Source organism: Dendropsophus ebraccatus, chromosome 2, assembly GCF_027789765.1.
Source record: "Dendropsophus ebraccatus isolate aDenEbr1 chromosome 2, aDenEbr1.pat, whole genome shotgun sequence".
Lineage (NCBI taxonomy): Eukaryota > Metazoa > Chordata > Amphibia > Anura > Hylidae > Dendropsophus > Dendropsophus ebraccatus.
This window is the reverse complement of record NC_091455.1, coordinates 84,593,789-84,616,140: the sequence shown is the minus strand read 5'-3', so window position 1 is coordinate 84,616,140 and position 22,352 is coordinate 84,593,789. Positions and strand designations below refer to the sequence as shown.

General features: G+C 39.8%; 1 protein-coding gene across 3 annotated transcripts in view; it reads right to left on the bottom strand.

Annotated features, from left to right (window-relative positions):
• ATP9B (ATPase phospholipid transporting 9B (putative)) overlaps window positions 1–22,352 on the bottom strand; it is a 242,507-nt gene that overhangs the window by 39,655 nt on the left and 180,500 nt on the right. For all 3 annotated transcript variants that reach the window (XM_069957885.1, XM_069957883.1, XM_069957884.1), the window contains exons 14-15: window positions 16,349–16,461; window positions 11,792–12,031 (exon numbers count right to left, since the gene is read on the bottom strand). In XM_069957885.1, the coding sequence (XP_069813986.1) occupies window positions 11,792–12,031; window positions 16,349–16,461 (353 nt within the window). The remainder of the gene's footprint in view (window positions 1–11,791; window positions 12,032–16,348; window positions 16,462–22,352) is intronic.

Sequence of the window (22,352 nt, the reverse complement as noted above, 5' to 3'; positions counted from 1 at the left end):
CAGTGGACTAAAGATAAAACCCCTGGAACATATCATTATGCCACAACTGCACTTCCTAAACTTTATAATCTGAAAGCTTCGCTGACATGTAAAGTTTAGCATCCTGCAATTTGTAGAATTAAAAGTTACAAAAAAAAGGGAAAATCTACTAATGGTTAAAACACAAGTGTCTTGAATTAAAGATTGATAAGGAAATAAACTTAGTAAATTTTAGCAGTTTTCCCAATTTAACAAACTGGTGTGTTACTCCTAGGCAGGAAGCGTGCGCTTCCTGTGCTTACTTTGAGTGACACGTGTAACCTTTGAATCTTGCATCCATCAATCTGCATTGTAATTAATTCTGTTTTTGCTTTTAAATGCTATGGTTAGCTCCGTCTCACAGATTCCAAACAAAACACCCTAACCCCTGGAGATATATATATATATATACACACACACATAGGTTACCATGTGCTAAAAGATGAACCACTCTGGATTATGAAACTGTCACAAAAAAAGACATGTTTTAAACTAAAATATATATTTCTAGATATAACCAATATCTACCTAGATACCTCATACTTACATAGAAAATACACTATTCATAAAATATAGATAGCAGTAAATCACCTTTATCCCATAAGTAAAAGGCCTGAGCATTTGTATGCCTCTCCATAAATGGGGATTTAATGACAGGCGCGTTTCGCTGTCATTGTTTTAATTACAAGCGTTGCCGATTAAAATATAATACAATTATGACTTTAAAAATACTGCTGGAGTGCTTGAAAAGACTGTCGGTCAATAGCTTAGACAACATATAAAGCATTTATTCTTCATAGGGCACCAAAGGTCAGGCAAATGATGGTTTTATGCTACTGACAATGATTTGCTCTTTGCATTGACAAAACAACAACAATTAGTCTTACTTCAATGAACGCACAGAAAAATGAATTAAACAAAATGACAGAGCTCATACATTACACAAAGCACCAGCCGTAGCCAGGCACTTCGGATTTAAACAATATTTAAACTCTCTGCTCAATTTACATTTATAAGGCACAACGTATTTCCTTTTAATCTTTATGATAAATGTCCATCAAAATAAATGGGTAGGAGTCTGCAAAAATGTGCAGTGTGCAATTTCTAGTAACCAAATAATGACATTCTCTGTAACAGTATAGAACCATACAGTATCACTTCTAAAAATGAATAACTTTCTGTATACAGTTATGGGGCATATGCACACATTTAAGTTCCCTGCAAACTGATACTCTATGTTGGTGGGCAGTCGATGTTTTATATAGATCATCATTTGTTTCTGCTTTAGGAATGTTTGCCTGGCCATAGTTATTGCTGGAGGTTTTAGGAGTGCACCAAAGGCTTCACTTCAAAAGAGGATGGAATTATGTGATGACCTCTTTAAAAATACTATAACAATAAAGAGGCTGCCTATTCTTAAATATTTCCAAGGTTATTAATAAAAATGCTGTACCAGGGCATATTAATATAAATGCCGTAAGTGGGCATATTAGTATAAACTGTCTAACTTATCTGTTCTTAAAATTTTATTAGAAATGCCCATTCTGCTCCCAGCTAGTTGCAAGGAAACAATGTGGCAACCAAAAAGTCCTTATACTGCCACCCCCTTTATCTCCATACATGTTTGAAGAGGAGAATAAGATGTATGGGTTGAGTTGTGGCTACATTGCTTCCATGTGACTATTCAGTTTGGGTTGTAGTAAATGACTTTACTGTACATATAAATTAGAAAGAAATGTATTTTTATTCATATAACCAGTTATGCACAATACTATGCAACCTTTAAGTAATATATATGCTTCTATTATACAAGTTATATTTATATTAAACCACAGTATACATGTATTCCCAGCTTCATTACACGAGACAAAAATCTCTGGCTATAGTCATGAAAAGATAGTATTACCGCTGCATCAAAGCAACAGAGAAGAACTAAAAACTAGAAATATTGGCCTTAGTTGTCACTGGAATCAAGGTTTCTGCTACCGTTTCATAAACCCCATCTACCAATTCTGCTTGTGAAGCAATGGAAACCTTAAGTAATGGAGCTTTCAGGGAGCCCTGGGGTGAGGGCCCAACAGCTGAAATGCCCCGCCTAGGTGACACTGTCCACCACACAGAACAGCATATAGCGTAAGGGTCCTATTAGACAAAGCGATTTTTCATTTTTATCGGACTATAAACGATTGCAAGGAGTGCTTTTGGGAATTAACTGAAATCATTCACCATAATAAACAGAAGTCGTTACAATCACAATTACGATTGTTCATACACTCCACTTTACGAATGATCAGAATTACGAACAAACTATGTGTACATACATCAAAAGATTTGAGAATGATTAACAACTTTATGGTCAGCTAAAAAGATGTGATCAATAACATACGTAGAAATTTTCGTTTGCCATTTGACCATTGCCTGCATACACATGGAATGGTTACCGCTTAAATACGAGCAATATAATGATTTTTTGTACAATAGTCTTTTCATAATCTTTTTAGGGCTCTAAGCCGAAAAATGCACCATGATGGAAAAAAATGAAGAAAAGTAACGGTGACTGGCTGAAAGGGCATTAAATCACTGGAAGAGACTGACTTTAACGGAAGCCTAAGAATGCCCCAAACTGATCCCGAACAGTCCTCCATTCCAAGAATTCTGTGATGAGAATACCGCTGTTCCTAAAATAATTTTTTTGCATGCTCACTAAATTATTAACATGATGCCTGCAAATAATGCTGCGTTTACACGTAACGATTATCGTGCGAATTTGCGCGATAACGGTCGAATTCGAACGATAATCGTACGTGTAAACGCAGCGAACGATTGAACAACACACGATAAATTGTACATTTTGATCTTTCATCAGGTCATCAAATCGTCGTTCATCGTACGCAAAAAATTCGCAAATCTTTCCGTGTGAACAGTCGTTCGCCGATTTAACCAATGTGTGAGATAGGCTTAAACGATCGCAAAATGATCGCAGTGCGAATTTTCGTACGATATATCGTACCATCTAAACGCTGATCGTTATAAAAAAAAAAATCGTAAATCCGACATCGCTAATCGTACGATCGGGCCAATAATCGTTACGTGTAAACGCAGCATAACAGTAGGCACTCAAACTCATGAACAGATGAACCCAGGTTCAACCTGCTAATTTTGGTATCTAATGTCTAAGGGGCGTAGAGACTTATGCTGGGTTTACACGGAACGATTATCGTTTGAATTTTCGCTATAACGATCGCATTTGAGCGATAGTTGTTCCGTGTAAACACAGCAAAACGATCAAGGGATGAGCGAAAAATCGTTCATTTTGATCTTTGAACATGTTCTCAAATCGTCGTCCGTCGTTCGCTAAATATTCACAGATCGCTTCATGTAAACAGTCTTTCATAGATTCACCCTATGTAAAAGATGGGAATAAACGATCTTAAAAACGATCGCAATAACGATTTTTCTTACGAATCTTCTAACGATTTTTCTCCGTCTAAACGCTGATAGTTATAAAAACCAAATCGTTGCTTCAAAATTATTAACCATTCGATTGGACAAATTATCGTTCTGTGTAAACCCAGCATAACTCGATGGAAGATGTTATGGGAAAGAAGGATCAAGCACATTGTATTTCAAAGATGTCGGGCAGTGATTAATTCCCCATAAAGGACACAGTATACTTGGCTAAGCAGGCATGTGGGAGAGGGTACAGGAGAACAACTGTTGGCAGAACATGTGTTAAGCCAACAGATATCTAAGCTGTACGGGCCCCTTTACCCATACAAGTATTCGCTAAATGTAGGTGATTATGGGGCTTAGATCGCTAAGCTAATGAAAAAACTTAATATGTCAATTAACAAGTTGAGACATTAGATTCAATAAAATCTAATTTATTTATTCCCTGACTGTACTGGAAAGTATTAAGTTATCAATAAATGTCAATCTTTTTTAGTACTGAACTAATAAGTCATTGTGGTTGTTCCCTGCTCCCCACCAAACTACTTCTCTTAATGCATATTACCAATTATGGTATATTACCTTAATAAATAAATAAATAAAACATCGTAGACCAAGGTTAAAGCATACCTGTCAATGCGTATCAAGTAAGTGCACTATTTTCCAGTCCACTGTTCAGTAATGATACTAGAACAATGATATAAGTGCACAGTATACAGCAGGCATACACTGCTGATTAGGACAATAATTGTAATACTTAATAAACAGGGCAATAAATCTGTGGCTTATGGTAAGAACTACTTAGCAAACAAGACCAATCAATGTTCAGTGGCCAGAAGAGGGCAAAGGTCTTTAAGGTCCCTGTTCACAGCATGTTGTTGAATTAGATGGACTCGTGACCTCTGCACTTTGCAGCCAACATCCCCAGTTTATATCCTTTCATGGTTGTTCATTATATTAAGTCAGCAATAGCTTTCCACGCTTGATGTGTACACACACTTATGACAATTAAACCCCATGTAGTTATGATTTTGTCAATGGCTTTTCCTGCTTACAAGCAATGTTTGTTATGCAGTGGCTGTTCGTCTCGCCAGTGATAGACACATGAAACTTTTTACCTTCTCTGAGAAAATGAAATATTGATCACTTATCATAAGAAACAATGAGCGGAGTATAATCAGACACCGCATTTTGAATACTAAAAGAGAAACTAATCCAGCAGAGCTTTGACAATAATATAACACATGTCCTGGGTTATGTGTCTTCAGGTGACAGCTTGTTACCATTGTGTAGATCAGGCCATTGCAGACATATATAAGCGAGTGAATGCCACGGCAGTAACAGATGCCCAAAGTGAGTATTTTTATCAAGTCTTAATTTTCCACATCAACATAGTAAATTGTTCTGTGTCCAGGGAAAAAAAAAACACTTTTTTTTCAATCTAAACTGTCCATAAGCCTTAAAGAGGAAGTCACACTAACACTAAAATGGGCAGAGAAAATGAGAAGTGAAAGAAAATAATAAACAAGCGATATCACCTGTCCCTGTGCCTCCGTTGTGCCGCTCTTAGGTCCAGTTCACAGCAGTCGGCTGCCTTCTTCTACTGTAAAACGGGTATGTCACATACCTGGCTCTTCCAATAGCAACCTTACAGCTCGACTGAGTGATTGCCTGCTGAGCCAGTCAGTGACTAGGGCGGTGTCCTGCCCCATTCACTGACTGGCTGGGCAATTATTCAGCCAAGGATGTGACACTGCCAAAAACAACATTAAATCTTAACCCCTTAGCGACCCATGACGTACCTGGTACGGGGGTGTTCAGAGCGGGGTTCCGCCGGGACCCCACTCTGAACGGCACCACTCCCGGCTGCAATCTGCAGCCGGGCAGTGCATCTATTAGCCGGCGCGGGTCCCGTTGCCACGCCGGCTAATTAAGCACTTCAATGCAGCTGTCAAAACTGACAGCTGCATTGAAGTGCTGTATGCACAACATCCCTGGTGTCTAGTGGGACGGATCTAAGGGGAGATCCATTCTTTTGCCCGTGCGAGCCTCAGCTTTGCAATGACGCTGATCCCGGCTCGGCAATAGATTGCTGTGGCCTGCAGCAGGCCATAGCAAACTATCACCGATATGATGGATCATTGCCGTGTATATACAAGTCCCCCAGGGGGACTTCTAGTTTATGTAAAAAAAAAAAGTAAAAAAGTGTTTTTATTAATAAAAAAATCCCCTCCCCTAATAAAAGTCCAAATCACCCCCCTTTTCCCATTTTATAAATATAAACTATTAAATAAACAAATAAATAAACATATTTGGTATCGCCGCGCACGTAATCGCCCGAACTATTAATCACATTACTGATCTCGCGCGGTAAACGGCGTCAGCACAAAAAAATCCCAAAGTGCAAAATTGCGCATTTTTGGTCTCATCAAATCCAGAAAAAATGTAATAAAAAGTGATCAAAAAGTTGTATATGTGCAATCAAGGTACCGATAGAAAGAACACATCATGGCGCAAAAAATGACACCTCACACAGCCCCATAGACCAAAGGATAAAAGCATTATAAGCCTGGGAATGGAGCGATTTTAAGGAACATATATTTGTTAACAATGGTTTGAATTTTTTTAAAAGCCATCACATAATATAAAAGTTATACATGTTACATATCGTTGTAATCGTAATGACTTGAGGAACATGCTTAACAAGTCAGTTTTACCCCAAGGCGAACGGCGTAAATGCAAAACTCCCCGAAATCAAAACATATTCTATTTTTTTTTTTTTTCAATTTGACAGCGCAAATGATTTTTTTCAGGTTTCGCTGCATATTTTATGGAAAAATAATGCCTGTCATTGCAAAGTACAATTTGTTTCGCAAAAAATAAGCGCTCATATAAGTCTCTGGGTGAAAAATTTACAAGCGCTATGGACTTTAAAACATAAAATGGAAAAAGCAAAAGTGCAAAAACGAAAATTGGCTTTGACCTTAAGGGGTTAAAGTAGATATGCTCATGATATTGTCATATTGAAATGTGATAAAACATAAATAAATGTAAGCCAAACCTGTCGATATCAGGTTTGAAAATCCCCAATGGAGGTGTTGGGAAGAAAGAATGAAGAATCTCTGTGGAAAGGTAGCTGCTCTTTTCATTACCCATTAAAAAAAAAGCGAAAAAAAAAAAAAAAATACATTTGTGCACCTAGCTTGTCATACATGTTTTTGAGAGAATTAAAGTTATTGCTTTTGGTGACAGCTATTTTAAGTATATGCCTAGCTTAAAGTGACTCTGCACCCAAAATCTGACCCCCCCCCAAACCGCTGGTACCTTCAGATAGCTGCTTTTAAATCCAAGATCTGTCCTGGGGTCCTTTCAGCAGGTGATGCAGTTATTGTGCTAAAAATTTACTTTTAATCCAGCAGCGCTGTGTCTAACGGCCAGGGCTTACATTTGTATATGCATTAGGCTGGCACCACCTCTTTGTCCCTCCTCCCCGCTCTCCTCATGATTAGGAATGATCCAGGCAGATTGCTTCCTATTCCCCACCTGTGTGCATAATGAACATGGGCTAGATCGTTAAGACACCTGTGCAAAGCTCAAAAAGCAGTAAATGTTCCTGGATCATTCCTAATAATGAGGAGGGTGGGGAGGAAGGATAGAGAGGGTGTGCCAGCCTAATGCATATACAAATGTAAGCCCCGGCCGTTAGACAAAGCGTTGTAGGATTAAAAGTTGTTTTAAGGAGAATAACTGCATCACCTGCCGAACGGACCCCAGGACAGATCTTGGATTAAAAGCAGCTATCTGAAGATACAAGTGGTTTGGAGGGGTCAGATTGTGGGTACAGAGTCACTTTAAGTAAACTGTGCAAAAAATCTGTCACTGATGCACCAAAATAATAAAATGAATGGCTTGTGCCAAATGTATCATGTGTTTTAGACACTTTACTTGTCAAGGAAAAAGGGCTGGAAGAAAAAATTGTAAAATGTACCAAACTTTGGGTGCACAGTACTGGCGTATATGTGTGCCTACCATGAGATGGAATAAAGATAAGTAAGCTATGCCACACTGACCACATCACAAACATTTTAGAAAAGTACAGTGGTACCTCGGTTCTCGAACTTAATTGGTTCCGGCAGGCAGTTTGAGAACCAAGCAGTTTGAAAACCGAGCAGTGTTTTCCTATAGGAAATAATGTAAATGTCATTAATTGGTTCCAGCAGCCACCAATAATCACCTACAATACTCATTTATTACACTGATAAGTGCTCAGTATAATTACTACAGTACAGTACAGAACAGCACTATACTGTACAGGACATTAAACATAAGAAATGTTCATCAGAACCAGCAATTATAGTACAGTAGTCACCAACTCCTCACTCATCCTTTACTGTATAGCGTCCCCCCCATCCAAGCACTGTAATGTATGGGTGGTGGTATGACGGTGGTGCACTGCCTGTACTACTACTGCACTGTATATGCACTCCAGCAGTCTTATACAGCACTGTACTGTATGTGAAGCCTCACCACTGCTTAACTCGCCAGGTACAACCCACCATCCACGCTCGCAAAAACGTTCGAAAAACGTTCGAAAACCGAGCAAAGTTCGAATTCCAAACACTACTTCTGGGTAAATTTTCGTTCGAATACCAAGCAGTTCGAGTTCCAAAGCGTTCGAAAACCGAGGTATTACTGTATTGTATAATCTGCCCCATTTGCCCCAAAATGCATGAATCCTTCAATATTACTGATTAATTTCCCAAAGTGTAATAGGTAGAATAGGTCATATAAAACTGACATTTGTTACCATGTATTTTAATGGAAAGGGTGCATTGCATCTAGAAATGACACTGTTTAAAAGTACACAGAAGAATATGTAGTAGTATTTATGTAGACCACCTCCAGGGTTAAATTATGTTTATCAAATGACAGTGCCATGTATTAAGCAAATCTGTTTAGACATAGAAATGCTGAGTGTAAGGTAAAAACATCAATTGAACCATTTACTTGCATAAAGCTCTAGGGTGCAATATTTAAAGCACTTTATTCAATAAAAAATGCTTTTAAAATGGTACTTTGGTGATTGGGAAAAACTGGAATCATCTGTCAATGTGACTGCAAGAAAGTTCAATAAGCTAAATAATGAACCATTTACATTATTTTCCTCAGGCTCCATGACTTGTGTCAATAGTACTCTTTAAAAAATTATGATGTAGCTCTTGTACTTTGTAAATCACAGGATGCACGTTTCTACCTTTTGTGAGCTACAATGATACACACCAAAAAAGCAAATATATTTTATTGGTTACAGGAAAAGATGAGCTTATTTTTTTTTTTTTATTGTGAAAAAACATAATGCATTTTGACATAATTTGAGACAAAAACTTTTAATGGGGTTTTCTATCTCTTAAAGTGATAATGTAACCCTATCCCTTTAAAACCAGACCTCTTGGACCTTCCCCAAACCTGAAAATAAAAGGACTCTATTATAGTAATGTTTGCCCCTTCAGTCTCTTGCGAGTGGTCAGGTGCTGCAGAGCAAGGGAAATGTAGAACAGCTAAATGAACTGAATGGAGATAGCTGCAGTTTTTTGTCATGATCACAGGGGTCCCAGAGAACAGAACAAAGTGAATACATATGCCAGTGATTAAAAAAGGTGTTAAAAGGGAATTTTACATTAAAAAACAAAAACAATTTCACATTTTCCCTTGCAACCCCCCCCCCCCCCCAAGACCCTTATTAATGCCGATTAAATGTCAGGGATGAATTTAACAAGGCTCAGTGCTAGTTTTCTGGCCAACAAACACTGCAAATTGCTTGTGGTAACAGTGGTTTTGACCACTTTATTTATTTTATTTTTAATTTTTGCATCCACACAAAAGTGGTAAAGGTGTGGTTAAGATTAAGCCAGCATTCTTTTACTTAAAGGGATTATTCAGGAATAGAAATACATGGTTGCTTTCTTTCTGAAACAGCACCCCTCTTGCACTCTTGCACTGTGTGTTTCTACCCAGTTACTACAGAGCCTTCAACTAGACTACTGCTTATAAATTCTAAAAACATCCCAAAAATTATGATGCCCATTACCAAACCAAGTCATGACAAGATGCATAAGGAAAAGAACCATCAACTTATCTATGTTTATCACTAAAAATGAACAAATTTACAGTAAAAACAAAGGGAATCACTTTGTTAGCTCTGCAGACGATTTATCAGCCTGCTGCCTCCCAGCCATATTACTCTTCCCCGGGTGCCAGGAAAAGCTCTATCAAGTCCTGGAAAACTTTCAGATCCAGCTTTTTGCCGCAATTTACTTTGTTTTTACTGTAAAATCGCTCATCTTTATTTATCACCATAAAACATAGATAAGAATAATTTAACAAAGAACCTGATCCACAACAGACTGAAGGATAAGGTTCCTACACCTTTCAATAAAAGTGTCTAGGAAGTAGTACAATGGCTAAAGTGCCTGTGCTCTCATAAAAGGAAAAAAGGAGCGATGGACTGTATGTACCACAGCACACTTAGTACAGATTCCACTGCAATAAAACCATAAAGCAAAAAAATCCTGAATCCTGTCGCACCACAGTACATACATATGTATTGCCCAAGTAAGTATTCCCAACAGAGAATAAGGGGAGCAGATGGAGTAAAACAAGCCAAAAAGGCAGCGTGGACAAGAAAAAAACAAAGGTGACACTCTGTCAAGAAAAGCACTTTAACCCCTTAAGGTCAAAGCCTATTTTCGTTTTTGCGCTTTTGCTTATTCCATTTTAAGTTTAAAAGTCCATAGCGCTTGCATTTTTTCACCTAGAGACGTATATGAGCGCTTATTTTTTGCGAAACCAATTGTACTTTGCAATGACCGGCATTATTTTTCCATAACATATGCTGCGAAACCGGAAAAAAATCATTTGCGCTGTCAAATTGAAAAAAAAAACGAATTTGTTTTGATTTCGGGGAGTTTTGCATTTACGCCGTCCTATGGTAAAACTGACTTGTTATGCATGTTCCTCAAGTCGTTACGATTACTATGATATATAACATGTATAACTTATATTGTATCGGATGGCCTGTAAAAAATTCAAACCATTGTTAACAAATATACGTTCCTTAAAATCGCTCCATTCCCAGGCTTATAGCGCTTTTATTCTTCAGTCTACGGGGCTGTGTGAGGTGTCAGTTTTTGCGCCATGATGTGTTCTTTCTATAGGTACCTTGATTGCGCATATACGACTTTTTGATCGTTTTTTATTACATTTTTTCTGGATTTGATGCGACCAAAAATGCGCTATTTTGCACTTTGGAATTTTTTTGCGCTGACGCCGTTTACCGTGCGAGATCAGGAATGTGATTAATTAATAGTTCGGGCGATTACACGCGCGGCGATACTAAATATGTTTATTTATTTATTAATTTATATTTATAAAAGGGGAAAAGGGGGGTGATTTGGACTTTTATTAGGGGAGGGGATTTTTTATTAATAAAAACACTTTTTTACTTTTTTTTTACTGTAACTAGAAGCCCCCCTGGGGGACTTGTATATAGACAGCACTGATCTCTCATAGAGATCAATGCTGTGTATATACACAGCAAAGATCGATTAGATCGGTCATAGATTACTATGGCCTGCTGCAGGCCATAGCAATCTATTGCCGAGCCGGGATCAGCGTCATTCCGACGCTGAGGCCCGGCACAGGCAGAAGAACGGATCTCTCCCCCGCGATCGCATCGTGGAGGGGAGATCCGTCCCACTAGACACCAGGGAAGTGAGGAGCAAAGCTTTTAAGTGCAGCTGTCAGGTTTGACAGCTGCACTTAGAGGCTTAATTAGCCGGCGCGGCAACGGGACCCGCGCCGGCTAATAGAGGCACTGCCCGGCTGCACATGTCAGCCGGGATCAGCGCCGTTCAGAGCGGGGTCCCGGCGGGACCCCTCTCTGAACACCCCGAGTGGCACCATGACGTATCAGATACGTCATGGGTCGCTAAGGGGTTAAAGCCCCTATTACACAGGGTGATGCAGAGGAGCAAAGTGGCGCTGTCAGCGATTGCTTGCTTCTCGTTCCCCACTTGCTGCTGGTGCTATTACACATGTTGGCAGCGAGCGGGGAAGAGCTGGGCAGCCCATAGAAGATAGCAGCGGTCTATCCCACAGAGCGACGGCAGCAGATCGTTGCTATCTTAGTTGTTGACTAGTTGAAAGACAACGACAATCGTTTTGTGTAATAGGGCCTTTATTCAGAGATCATTTTTTGTTTCTATATAAATGTTACACAAAGCCAAAGCTGTATATTATTATTAGAGAAAAAAAGACCACTGACCTCATCAGGGCTCGAGGCTTGGTAGGTGCGGTTATCATCACTGAAGTCCTGATCCACTTCAGCATACTCTGTTTCTCCATTTACTCGAGATTCATAAACAGGAGTTACATTATGGCACAAAGCAATCGCCTTCACTGCCTCATGGACCCGACTGCTCACAGTCTTACGTACTTTAGGGGCTGAAGACTGGACTTTTCTTGAAGGCGTTGAACTGGTAGTGTTATTTGTTTGGGGCTGCACCTTCAAAACAAACAAAGAGAAAAAAAAAAGAAGGCCACTTTTATTAACGTTAAACAAAAATTTCATGTGTGATTATAAATTCACCATCTGTAACATGCCAGGTTCATAAGTGAAATGATGCACTAAAACGAATAAGTCCAAGCGTGACTTTAAAGGGGTAGTCCACCCAAAAAATTTTTCTTTCAAATCAACTGCTACCATGAAGTGCCAGAGATTTGTAATTTACTTCTATTAAAAAATCTCAAGCCTTCCAGTACTTATCAGCTGCTGTATGCCCAACAGGAAGTTGTATTATTTCCAGTCTGGAGAGCAGGAGAGGTTTTCTACGGGGATTTGCTCCTGCTTTGGACAGTTCCTGACATGGACAGAGGAGGCAACAGAGAGCACTGGGTCAGACAGGAAAGAAAACACCACTTCCTGCTGGACACACAGCAGCTGATAAGTACTGGAAGACTTAAGTTTTTTTAATAGAAGTGAATTACAAATCTCTGGCACTTTATGGCACCAGTTGATTTGAAGGAAAAAATTTTTTGGTGGACTACCCCTTTAAAGGTCGATTTTATAAACTTATTGGGGAAATAAGAAGTGACAGGAGAAAAAAAATTCTGTTTATTTTAGATTTACACGCTCTTCGTAAAACAGTCAGTGAAATGAGATAAATGTTTTTATTTGCAGCAAGTACATAATTAAGTTGAATGATACCAGGCAACACCTAGCAAAGTCACATCATTATTATTAGGCGCACAATATGGATGCTTTACGTTACAATGTTAAGTAACACTGTATAACATCCACCCACCATGTCCTTATGTGCTGTCGCAATAAGAGGAGCCCACTTTGGAACCATGTGCTGTCTTGGGCTCCGTGCACTGAGCCACTGATCCGTGAACACACTGCCCATCAAATTACAGTGCTGTCTAATAATGGGTTTAACTTTTCTGCTCATCTGCTTCTCAACTCCTGCTTTGAACCTTTGCATTTGCATTCTCGATTCGCCGATGTCATTACAGACGCAAATAAATTAAGCTGATTTACTCCATCTGAATTATGTTATGTTTATTGATGCTTGTATAATTTAATTTCACACAGATTCCATTAAAGATTATGCTCTCTGTCACGGAATGCTTCCAGAGGGAAAATATAATCATGTTATAATAGATTTTTCTGTTGCATTATTGTAGATATACAAGAGGGTTGTCCTTGTATTAATAAAACAGGACAAAATACGAGGGAGGGAAATCAATGCCCCAAGACCACCACTGCCTAACTGGTTAGGCGACTGGAAACACTTATTATCACAAATTGGAAATTCTCTGTGTGTTTCTGGAGTGGTTTCATGTAAGTTTAATTAGGATCTAGGTAAACACAAGCTGCTGTCAGCGTACAGCCAACCGCTTACAACAGGTGGCTTTATAAATAAAAATGCTACATTTTCATGTGAGGCTTGTGAACCCATAAGGTTTTTTTTCACAGGCGGTGCACAAACAAGATCTCATGACCAGTTGTGTGTGTGTGTGTGTGTGTGTGTGTGTGTGTGTGTGTGTGTGTATTTGCATTTCCTTGCATATGTTAGGGAAGTGGCTGCATCTTGGTTGTGTACCCCATACGGAGAGCCTCCTTACTGTGGTGGCATGGAAAAAAATATTTGATCAAATGCTATGCTAAGAACCTGTCACCATGAAAATGCAATATAATTCATTAGCATAATTTTATGTGCAGGATGAGCTAAACAATTTGATACTGTACATATATTTGTGGGAAAATATCTTGTATAACTTATTTATTTTTATTATTATTATTAAATTGCAGCTTATTATATGTTAAAATGGCACGTATAACCGAAATTTTCTTTTACTGAGTAGTCATATACTGAAACTTCCTTTATTTTAATCTATTTCTATTTTCTAAACGTATTTTTTTTTTTTACTTTTTGTACATTATTATGGGGTCTGCCATCTTGCCTGAGCTGTTTTTAACAGCATTTAGTGACACGCTTTACAGCAAGACTCATGGACATAGACGGTTATTTGCCCGGATTCCTAGGTGGGAACGTACCCTTAAGCTATGTTCACACAATGTATGTTTTGTATAAGTCACGGTCGTTGTTGCAAATTGTGTTTTATACAAAACACATGTTCTATTGGAATGAATAGAATTCCGGCCGGAGCGTATACACATAGTATATGCTCCAGGCAGGATTCCATGCGGCCGCATAAAAAACTGACATGTCAGTTTTCTGTGGCCGCTATTCATTGAATAGCAGCCACACAGAACAAGTCAGTTCACACAATGGAGAGTGTGGCTCCAGCCGCACTCTCCATTGTGTACAGTGGCGAATTGAGATCCGGGTGCACACGAGCGGATGAGTGCAGGACGGGCCGTGGGGTGCAGCGGGGGGGGATGCCCGGGTGATCACTAGATTGTCCAGGCAGCCCATAGAGGATAGTGGCGGTCTGCTGCCGCCACTTCCTATTACACGGAGCGACGGCAGCAGATCGCTGCTATATCAGTCATTTGTCTTTCAACATGTTTGAAAGACAGGCGACGCAACAATTAGCCGACATGAACGATGTCGGCTGACCGTTGCCTTCTATTCCATGGGACGAGTAATCGGCCGATATTAGTTCCATGGAATAGGGCCTTTACTCAGCGTACTCTGTGACTTTTGAAAAGGTCATTCCACAGGGAGCTGCTATTGTGTTCTCTATTTACTGGTATCACATGTTGCTGCAATGCTGTACAGATCACTTTACAGCACCCTTCTCATGTATCTACAGACACAACAGTGCCATCTAGTAGACCCCCTATCCCGTACACTGCTTCCTTTTGAAAAATTGGTGGAGAGAAACGACCTGGCCTCCGCAGAACGCTTCTCGTACATGAAGATACGCCACTTCATGCTGACGCGGTTGGGGTAGCTAACTGTCTCGAAGCCCACGGCCTTCGAGCAGCTGGTACGTGTGGGAACATCCACGAGTGGGCTTATCTCTGCTATATATAACATCCTCAACTCCTCGATAGGCGACACTCCTATTCGGCATAAGTATATGGACAAGTGGGAGGAGATTCAGGGCCGGAGTCTTTCCCCGGAATGCTGGGGGATTGTCTGGGATAGGGCAGCCTCATCATCAATATATACAACTTATAAGGAAGCTAACTACAAAGTTATGATGATGTGGTACCACACCCCAGAGCTCCTCCATAAGTTGAACAACTCTATTTCTCCGTTATGCTGGCGCTGTCAGGGGGATGTGGGTTCCTTATTTCACATTTTCTGGGGATGCCCCCTTGTCAAGGGTTTCTGGTCTGAGGTCTGTGGATTGGCCACTAGGATCTTTGGGAAGGATATTCCTTTAGACCCTGTTCTCTGCCTTCTTAGTCTGCCTCCTAAGACCCTTGGGAAGAAGGCCTCCAAATTACTTCTGATCATGCTGACAGCAGCTAAGTCATTAATTGCCCGTTCCTGGAAGCAAACTGCCCCTCCATCTCTCAATTGCCTTATTGTCAGAATCAAAGAGCTGCGAGCTCTTGAGCGCTTGACGGCCTCACTAAATAATACTCTGGACACCTTTGACTGTATTTGGTCCCCTTGGGATACCTAAACCCTCCCTGCGTCCCACTGACTGGTTGAGACTGCTTTTTCTTGCATTTCCCCCCTCCTCCCCCCCTCCCTCCTTATCCTTTCCTTCTCTACTATGTCGTGTCTTTGTAGTCTCTCTTGTCTGTGTCTTATATGTTCTTAACTTTCTGCTTTGATGTGCTTCATTCGGTTATAGTCCTCGTGCTGTTTGGCCTCCATAAGAACCGGTTCTCAGAACCACGGTTACACTTTTATTGATAGCTGTTTACTTTGGATATGTCTGACCGAACTCCTCCATGACATTTTGATATTCCCTACTCTGTTATAAAAATACATTTATTAAAAAAAAAAAAACAGTGCCATCATTCAGTGGCACTGTCCACCAGACTCTTTAACCCAGAATGAGCAGGGATTCCAATTAATAAGTTAAAAGTTAAGCTATGTTCCCACTAGGTAAAAATAACAGCAAATAAAAATGATCACGATCATTATTAACGGCCGTTGTTTTGCAACAATGGACGATATTTGCCCTTATTTTTACCTAGTAAGAACATAGTTTTATACTGAAACCTTTTCCACAAATCAGCCCACCCTTAAGAATACTGTGTGGAATTCAGAAACATGTTCCCAGTATGCACTCTTTGGAAGACTTGTAGCACTAGTTTTATTTCAGAAGTACAAAAAAAACGTGACATATAGAAGTTTCTTCACATAGTCTTATTTAGTAATTTACTTACCAATGAGTAGGAGCTTGCTACATGGCTCTGGATTTCATCCATTGTATCTGTGCCGTAAGACACAGTGCCTAAGTGAAGACGTTTAAAAACCATTTCATTTTGGGTAAGTGTTCCTGAAAGATATATAAACGTCAGATGACATATAAATGTCACAATGAACTTTATTAAATATTTCAATTCAGTACACCATAAAAAAGGTTTGGTGTAGTTTCTGCAGCAAATCTGCATTTGCGTATCTGAAATTGTCATCCACTGGCACTTCTGAAGGCAAATCTGAACTAAATCATATAGATTTTGATGCAAATTTTCTGGTGTGGCTATTGGTGAGTATCATGCATATGTATAAAGGAAGAAAAAATCTCTGCATTTAAAGGATTTTTCCCTGCAACTACAGTCAGGCACTTTTTACCCCACTTTCAGGGAGTGAACTGTGTTGCTGAGGCTGGAACTATGTTACACTCACAGCACTAGCATGCAGTGGGCAAAAACCACACAATGTTGCTGCATCATTGGTAATATCATGGGAACAACGGCTGCTGCATGCAGGCGACCTTTCACCTGCATGCGGTGATTACAATATAGCCCCATCAAGTAGTCATTACAATATATTACAATATAGCCCCAGTGACCTCAGCCTTTCCTCTCTAAGTGATAAAAGTATCAGACAAGCCCCCTGAATAAGGCCGCACAAATACATTTTCAGTTCCCGGGACAACTTCTTTGACAGCCGCAGCTGCAGATCCTCATTGTTTCAGCAGTAAAATTCACAACACAGCAGATTTATTGTGAATTTTTCCTCCTTCATTTAAGTAAATAGGGAGAAGCTGCTATAAATCCACAGTGGAACTTCTACATAAATTGAAATGCTGGGGATTTAAAAGCATCATCATGAGTAAATTTTTGTCCAAATTTTGTGCTGATTTTTTCTAAAAGAGATTTCTAAAAGGCTCAATAACTGGTAATGCAATACACTGGATTTTTCACAAACAAATCTGCAGCACATTATGTGAAAGCTGCATTATCCCTAAACTGGAGTCTGATCTGAATAGACAGCTGCTGAGTTGACAGCTGCCTCCGATTACCGGAGGCAACCTTTCCCTGGGGTCTTGTGGGGGAGATCGCTCCCTCCGGGACGTTGTACCGGAGGAGAGATCTCCCTGTCTGATGCCAGCCGGGGACTTGTCCAAGATAGCGCCGTCCCTGGCTCGGCACTCGTTTGTTTCCTGCTGCAGCAGCCGAAAGCAAACGAGTGCCTATCTCATTGATCTTTACTGTATATCTATACAGTAAAGATCTCAATGAGAGATCAAAGTATATATACTAGAAGTCCCCTAGGGGGGCTTCTAGTATATGTGTAAAAAAAAAAAAAAAAAAAGTGTTGTTTATAGTAAAAAAAAACCTCCCCTAATAAAAGTCTGAATCACCCCCCTTTTCCCAGGTTTTAAATAAAAGTAAACAAATAAATAAATAAATATGTTTGGTATCGCCGCGTGCGTAATCGCCCGAACTATTAATTAATCACATTCCTGATCTTGCACGGTAAACGGCGTCAGCGCAAAAAAATCCCAAAGTGCAAAATTGCGCATTTTTGGTCGCATCAAATCCAGAAAAAATGTCAAAATGTCAAAAAACGATCAAAAAGTCGTATATGCGCAATCAAGGTACCGATAGAAAGAACACATCATGGCGCAAAAAATGACACCTGACACAGCCCCATAGACCAAAGGATAAAAGCGCTATAAGCCTGGGAATGGAGCGATTTTAAGTGACGTATATTTGTTAACAATGGTTTGAATTTTTTATAGGCCATCAGATACAATGTAAGTTATACATGTTATCGTTTTAATCGTAACGACTTGAGGAACATGCATAACAAGTCAGTTTTACCCCAGGGCGAATGGCGTAAAAACACAGTTCCCCCAAATAAAAGAAATGCGTTTTTTTTTCAATTTCACCACACATTGAATTTTTTTCTGGTTTCGTAGTGTACCAAATGCAAAAATTCAGCCCGTCATTGCAAAGTACAATTAGTGACGCAAAAAATAAGGGCTTATGTGGGTTTCTAGGTGGAAAAATGCAAGTGCTATGGCCTTTTAAACACAAGGAGGAAAAAACGAAAACGCAAAAAACGAAAATGGGCCCCGTCCTTAAAGGGTTAAAGAGGTTATTCAGGCTTACAAAAGCATGGCCATGACTAGAGATTAGCAAATTTACAGCAAACCGCTCTGTTATCTCAAAAATCCACTATCAGCCTGTTTCAGCCTGATGCCTTTTAACTCCAAACCACTGCTCCAAACCAGGTGCTGGATCCAGTCATGGGAACCTTGGACTGGATCCAGCTTTTTTCCGGCACCCAGGGAGAAGTGGCACATAGTGGCAGTGAGTTATAAAGCAGCAGGCTGATAGCGGATTTCTGATATAACAGAGCGATTTGCTTTGTTATTGCTGTAAATTCGCTCATCTCTAGCCATGACCATACACAATGGGTAACAAACAGTTAATGGCTTTACACAATACATGGAACACAATACATGGAGAATAGTACAGAACATTAAAAAAGGAAAACGAAGGTAATTGCTAAAATAAATATTTTTATATTATCAGCTATATGGAACAGGATTTCAGAAATGGGAATGCCTTTTTACCAGCAGCAAGCTGCAAAGATAAATAAGCATCTAAATTTCTATAACTAACAACTATAAATCAACTCAGTGACAATAGTATTGTTTTAATATCTGCTTATACAAGGGATCCCTTGCCACAACATGGCAATGCAATGTATACACTATATTGCTCATGTTTAAAGCAATAGGTTTCTGAATATACAGTAATTTAATAAAGGTGACAAGTTGTAAAACACTGTAAAAGAGAAGCAATATAGCAATATTCCCAAAAATCTGCAGTAGGAAAGAATCATGGCTTGTTCATGACGAGCATTGTAGACTTTACAAATCTCTTACTCTCTGAAGTGAGATTACTGCTGGTTGAAGGTTAATCCTTGGAAATAAGACTTTCTGTGAACGTATCTACAAATGGGATCAGAGACAAATCCAGGTACATGATAGCAGAAATGGTCTTTTAAGACAAAGTAAGCATGCCTTTATCCAACTAAAACTGCGCTGCTATGGAAGTATGACTATATCAAAACAGCAGAAGCTTTGCAGGAAGGGAGGTTTTCAAGCTTGTACTGTAAGTCAAGTTTTATCCTACCTCTTTAGGCTGGGTTCACACTATGTATATTTGAGGCTGTATTTGTGAGGCTGTATAGCAACCAAAACCAGGAGTGGATTGAAAACACAGAAAGGATCTGTTCACATAATGTTGTAATTGAGTGGATGGCCGTCATTTAATGGCAAATTTTTGCTGTTATTTTAAAACAACGGCTGTTATATTGAAATGATGGCAGTTATTTACCGTTATATGACGGCCATCCACTCAATTTCAACATTGTGTGAACAGAGCCTTTCTGTGTTTTCAATCCACTCCTGGTTTTGGTTGCTATGAGGACCTGACTTGAGGACCAAATACTGCCTGAAGTATACAGTGTGTGAACCCAGCCTTAGGGAGTAAGGGCTATTGAAAATTTAGCACTTTGGCTATAAACTGCTTTACATGCCAGTATTTTTCAAAAGGTTTACGCTAGTTTTACTTCTTATTGTCAGCAGAGAAATGGAAAAGGAAAGGAATTTAGGGAATTTGAAGGGGTATCAGCGCTTAATTTCTCATGGATTCCGCTTGAGACTCTCTTCATAAAATATGAACAGAGCAATGTCCCATTGTGTTCAATAGGATTTCCACTTTGTTGTTCACACAGCGGAATTTTCGCACAGAATTTTCCACCACGGATCCGCTTTCTGTCCAAAGAATTGACATGTTAATTCTCTGGGTTGATTCTGCTAGAGAAATCCTATAGAAGTCAATGCGGCTTGAATTATGCTTGAATTCCACTTGCATTTCGCCAGAGCTGAATAGGTGATGAATTTCAAGCAGAAAATTTTCCTCTTCAATTCTTCGTCTATTCCTCAGTGAGAACATACCCCAAGGGTGCCTTTAAACATAGCATATCGCAGATGATTTCACAGTGAAATCTGCTGCGATACTGAGTACCATTAAAGTCTACAGCACTCCATTCTTGCAGTAGATTTTCATTCCACTGTGAGAATGTAGTGACCCAGTCTTATAAAACCTAAGATGCTGTGCTGCTGCTATAGTAAAAAACAATAAAGCAGCCATACTTATGTCTGCTGTCCTCCGCATGCCCTCCGGCACTGGCTCCAGTCCCCCACTCAGCCAAACATCTCAATAATTGTCTGAATAGTGACTGGCGGATAAAAGCGCCACAACAAAAATTTGCCAATTGGGTAGTGTCAGGGTCCAAAATAAGTCCATACAGGCACAATATGGAAAGCAAGTCATACACAACTTAAGTTTTTTCACCGAAAAAATAGGTTGTGGGATCATAGCCTATAACTAGGAAATCCCTTAAAACTGTATTGCAGTATTTCTAACAGTGGCTCAGCAAAGGTAAATATAATATCAAGGTGAGCAATCCTAGTATCGGTATAATCAGAGTATCTTTCTAGTCACAATGCTTGCCAAGGAGTAAAGTCCCTAGTACACAAAGTGATTATTGGTCGTACTTGGATGATTACCGACCATTCTGTTTGAAAATCGTTTGGTTGTTGAAAGGTCACAATCAGCTGACATGCACAATGTCGATTGATTGTGATCTTTCAACATGATGAAACAAAATGATCAGCACAGCGACGGTCTGCTGCGTGTTACTCCATGTCTCCTATGGGCCACCCAGACGATGTAAAGATCATCCTGGCAGTCCACCCGCAGCTTCCCGCCGTTGTTTCAGCACTTAATAGAGGGAAAAAAATTGCACAGAAAATGGTTTACAATTTTGTAATTAACCTGTACCTGAACATGTTATTTGCTGCTTAGCAAGATCAACATATTTATATGGAAACTCCTACTGAGTAAAATGACACCCACTTATAGAATATGTAGTGGTGTACAGAAGCAAAATACTTCTTTTTCACATGCTGGTAAAAAAATAAATAAATAAAAATTCTAATTCCAACTCAAAAGAAAGGATTTCTGTCAAAAAGAAAGGACCCTCATAGGGTATGTTTACACTGAGTAAATGTGGCAGAATTCCGCTGCAGAAAATCCCACCTGCCTCAGTGTGCCATAGCCTGTCAATGGGAGGGCTCCCGTGTCTCTGCTCCCGCCGAGAAATGAATCACATAACTGCCTTCTCTCTGTGAGCGCTCACATGGAGGAAACACTGGACTTCCTGTTTTCTGACTGTTTCTGGTTCTTTTAGAAAAAAAGTCAGAAAAACAGGAAGTGCCTTGTTTCCCCCCCAAAAAAAATAAATAAATAATGAATGAATGTAAATTGCAAACTTGCTTTATATCACTGTTTATTTAGATTTTGAAAGTTATAATGACAGTGACAATTTAAGGGGTACCGTATTTTCCTGCATATAAGATGACTTTTTAACCTTGAAAAATCTTCTTAGAAATCTGGGTCATCTTAAACGCCAAGCTCAAAAATGGCCGCATCCCCACCGCATGGGGCGACCACTATAAAAAAACCAAACAGTTAACTCACCTGTGACCCGTTCCCGGCAGCCCCGCATCTCCTGTCCTGTTCCCGTTGCAGGCAGTGTGACGTACACTGCCTGCGCGAGAGATCCCTGAAGCTCCGTCGGAAGTTCCCGAAGCCACTTTCATTCTCCCGAAGCTTTCCCAGCAGCCAAGCTTCTTCGATGAGAGGCTCCACTACCTGGGAGAACATCAGGGATCTCCGGCGCAGGCAGTGTTACGGGACAGGAGACTCGAGGCTGCCCAGAATAGGTCACAGAGTTAACTGTTTTTATTTTTTTCTTCTTTAGCTGCAGGTAACTCCTGCCTGACCGCAGCAGGGCTACCATCAGGCAGGGGTTAATATTTTCCGGCATATAAGGCGAACCCCATGAAATCTTAAAAGT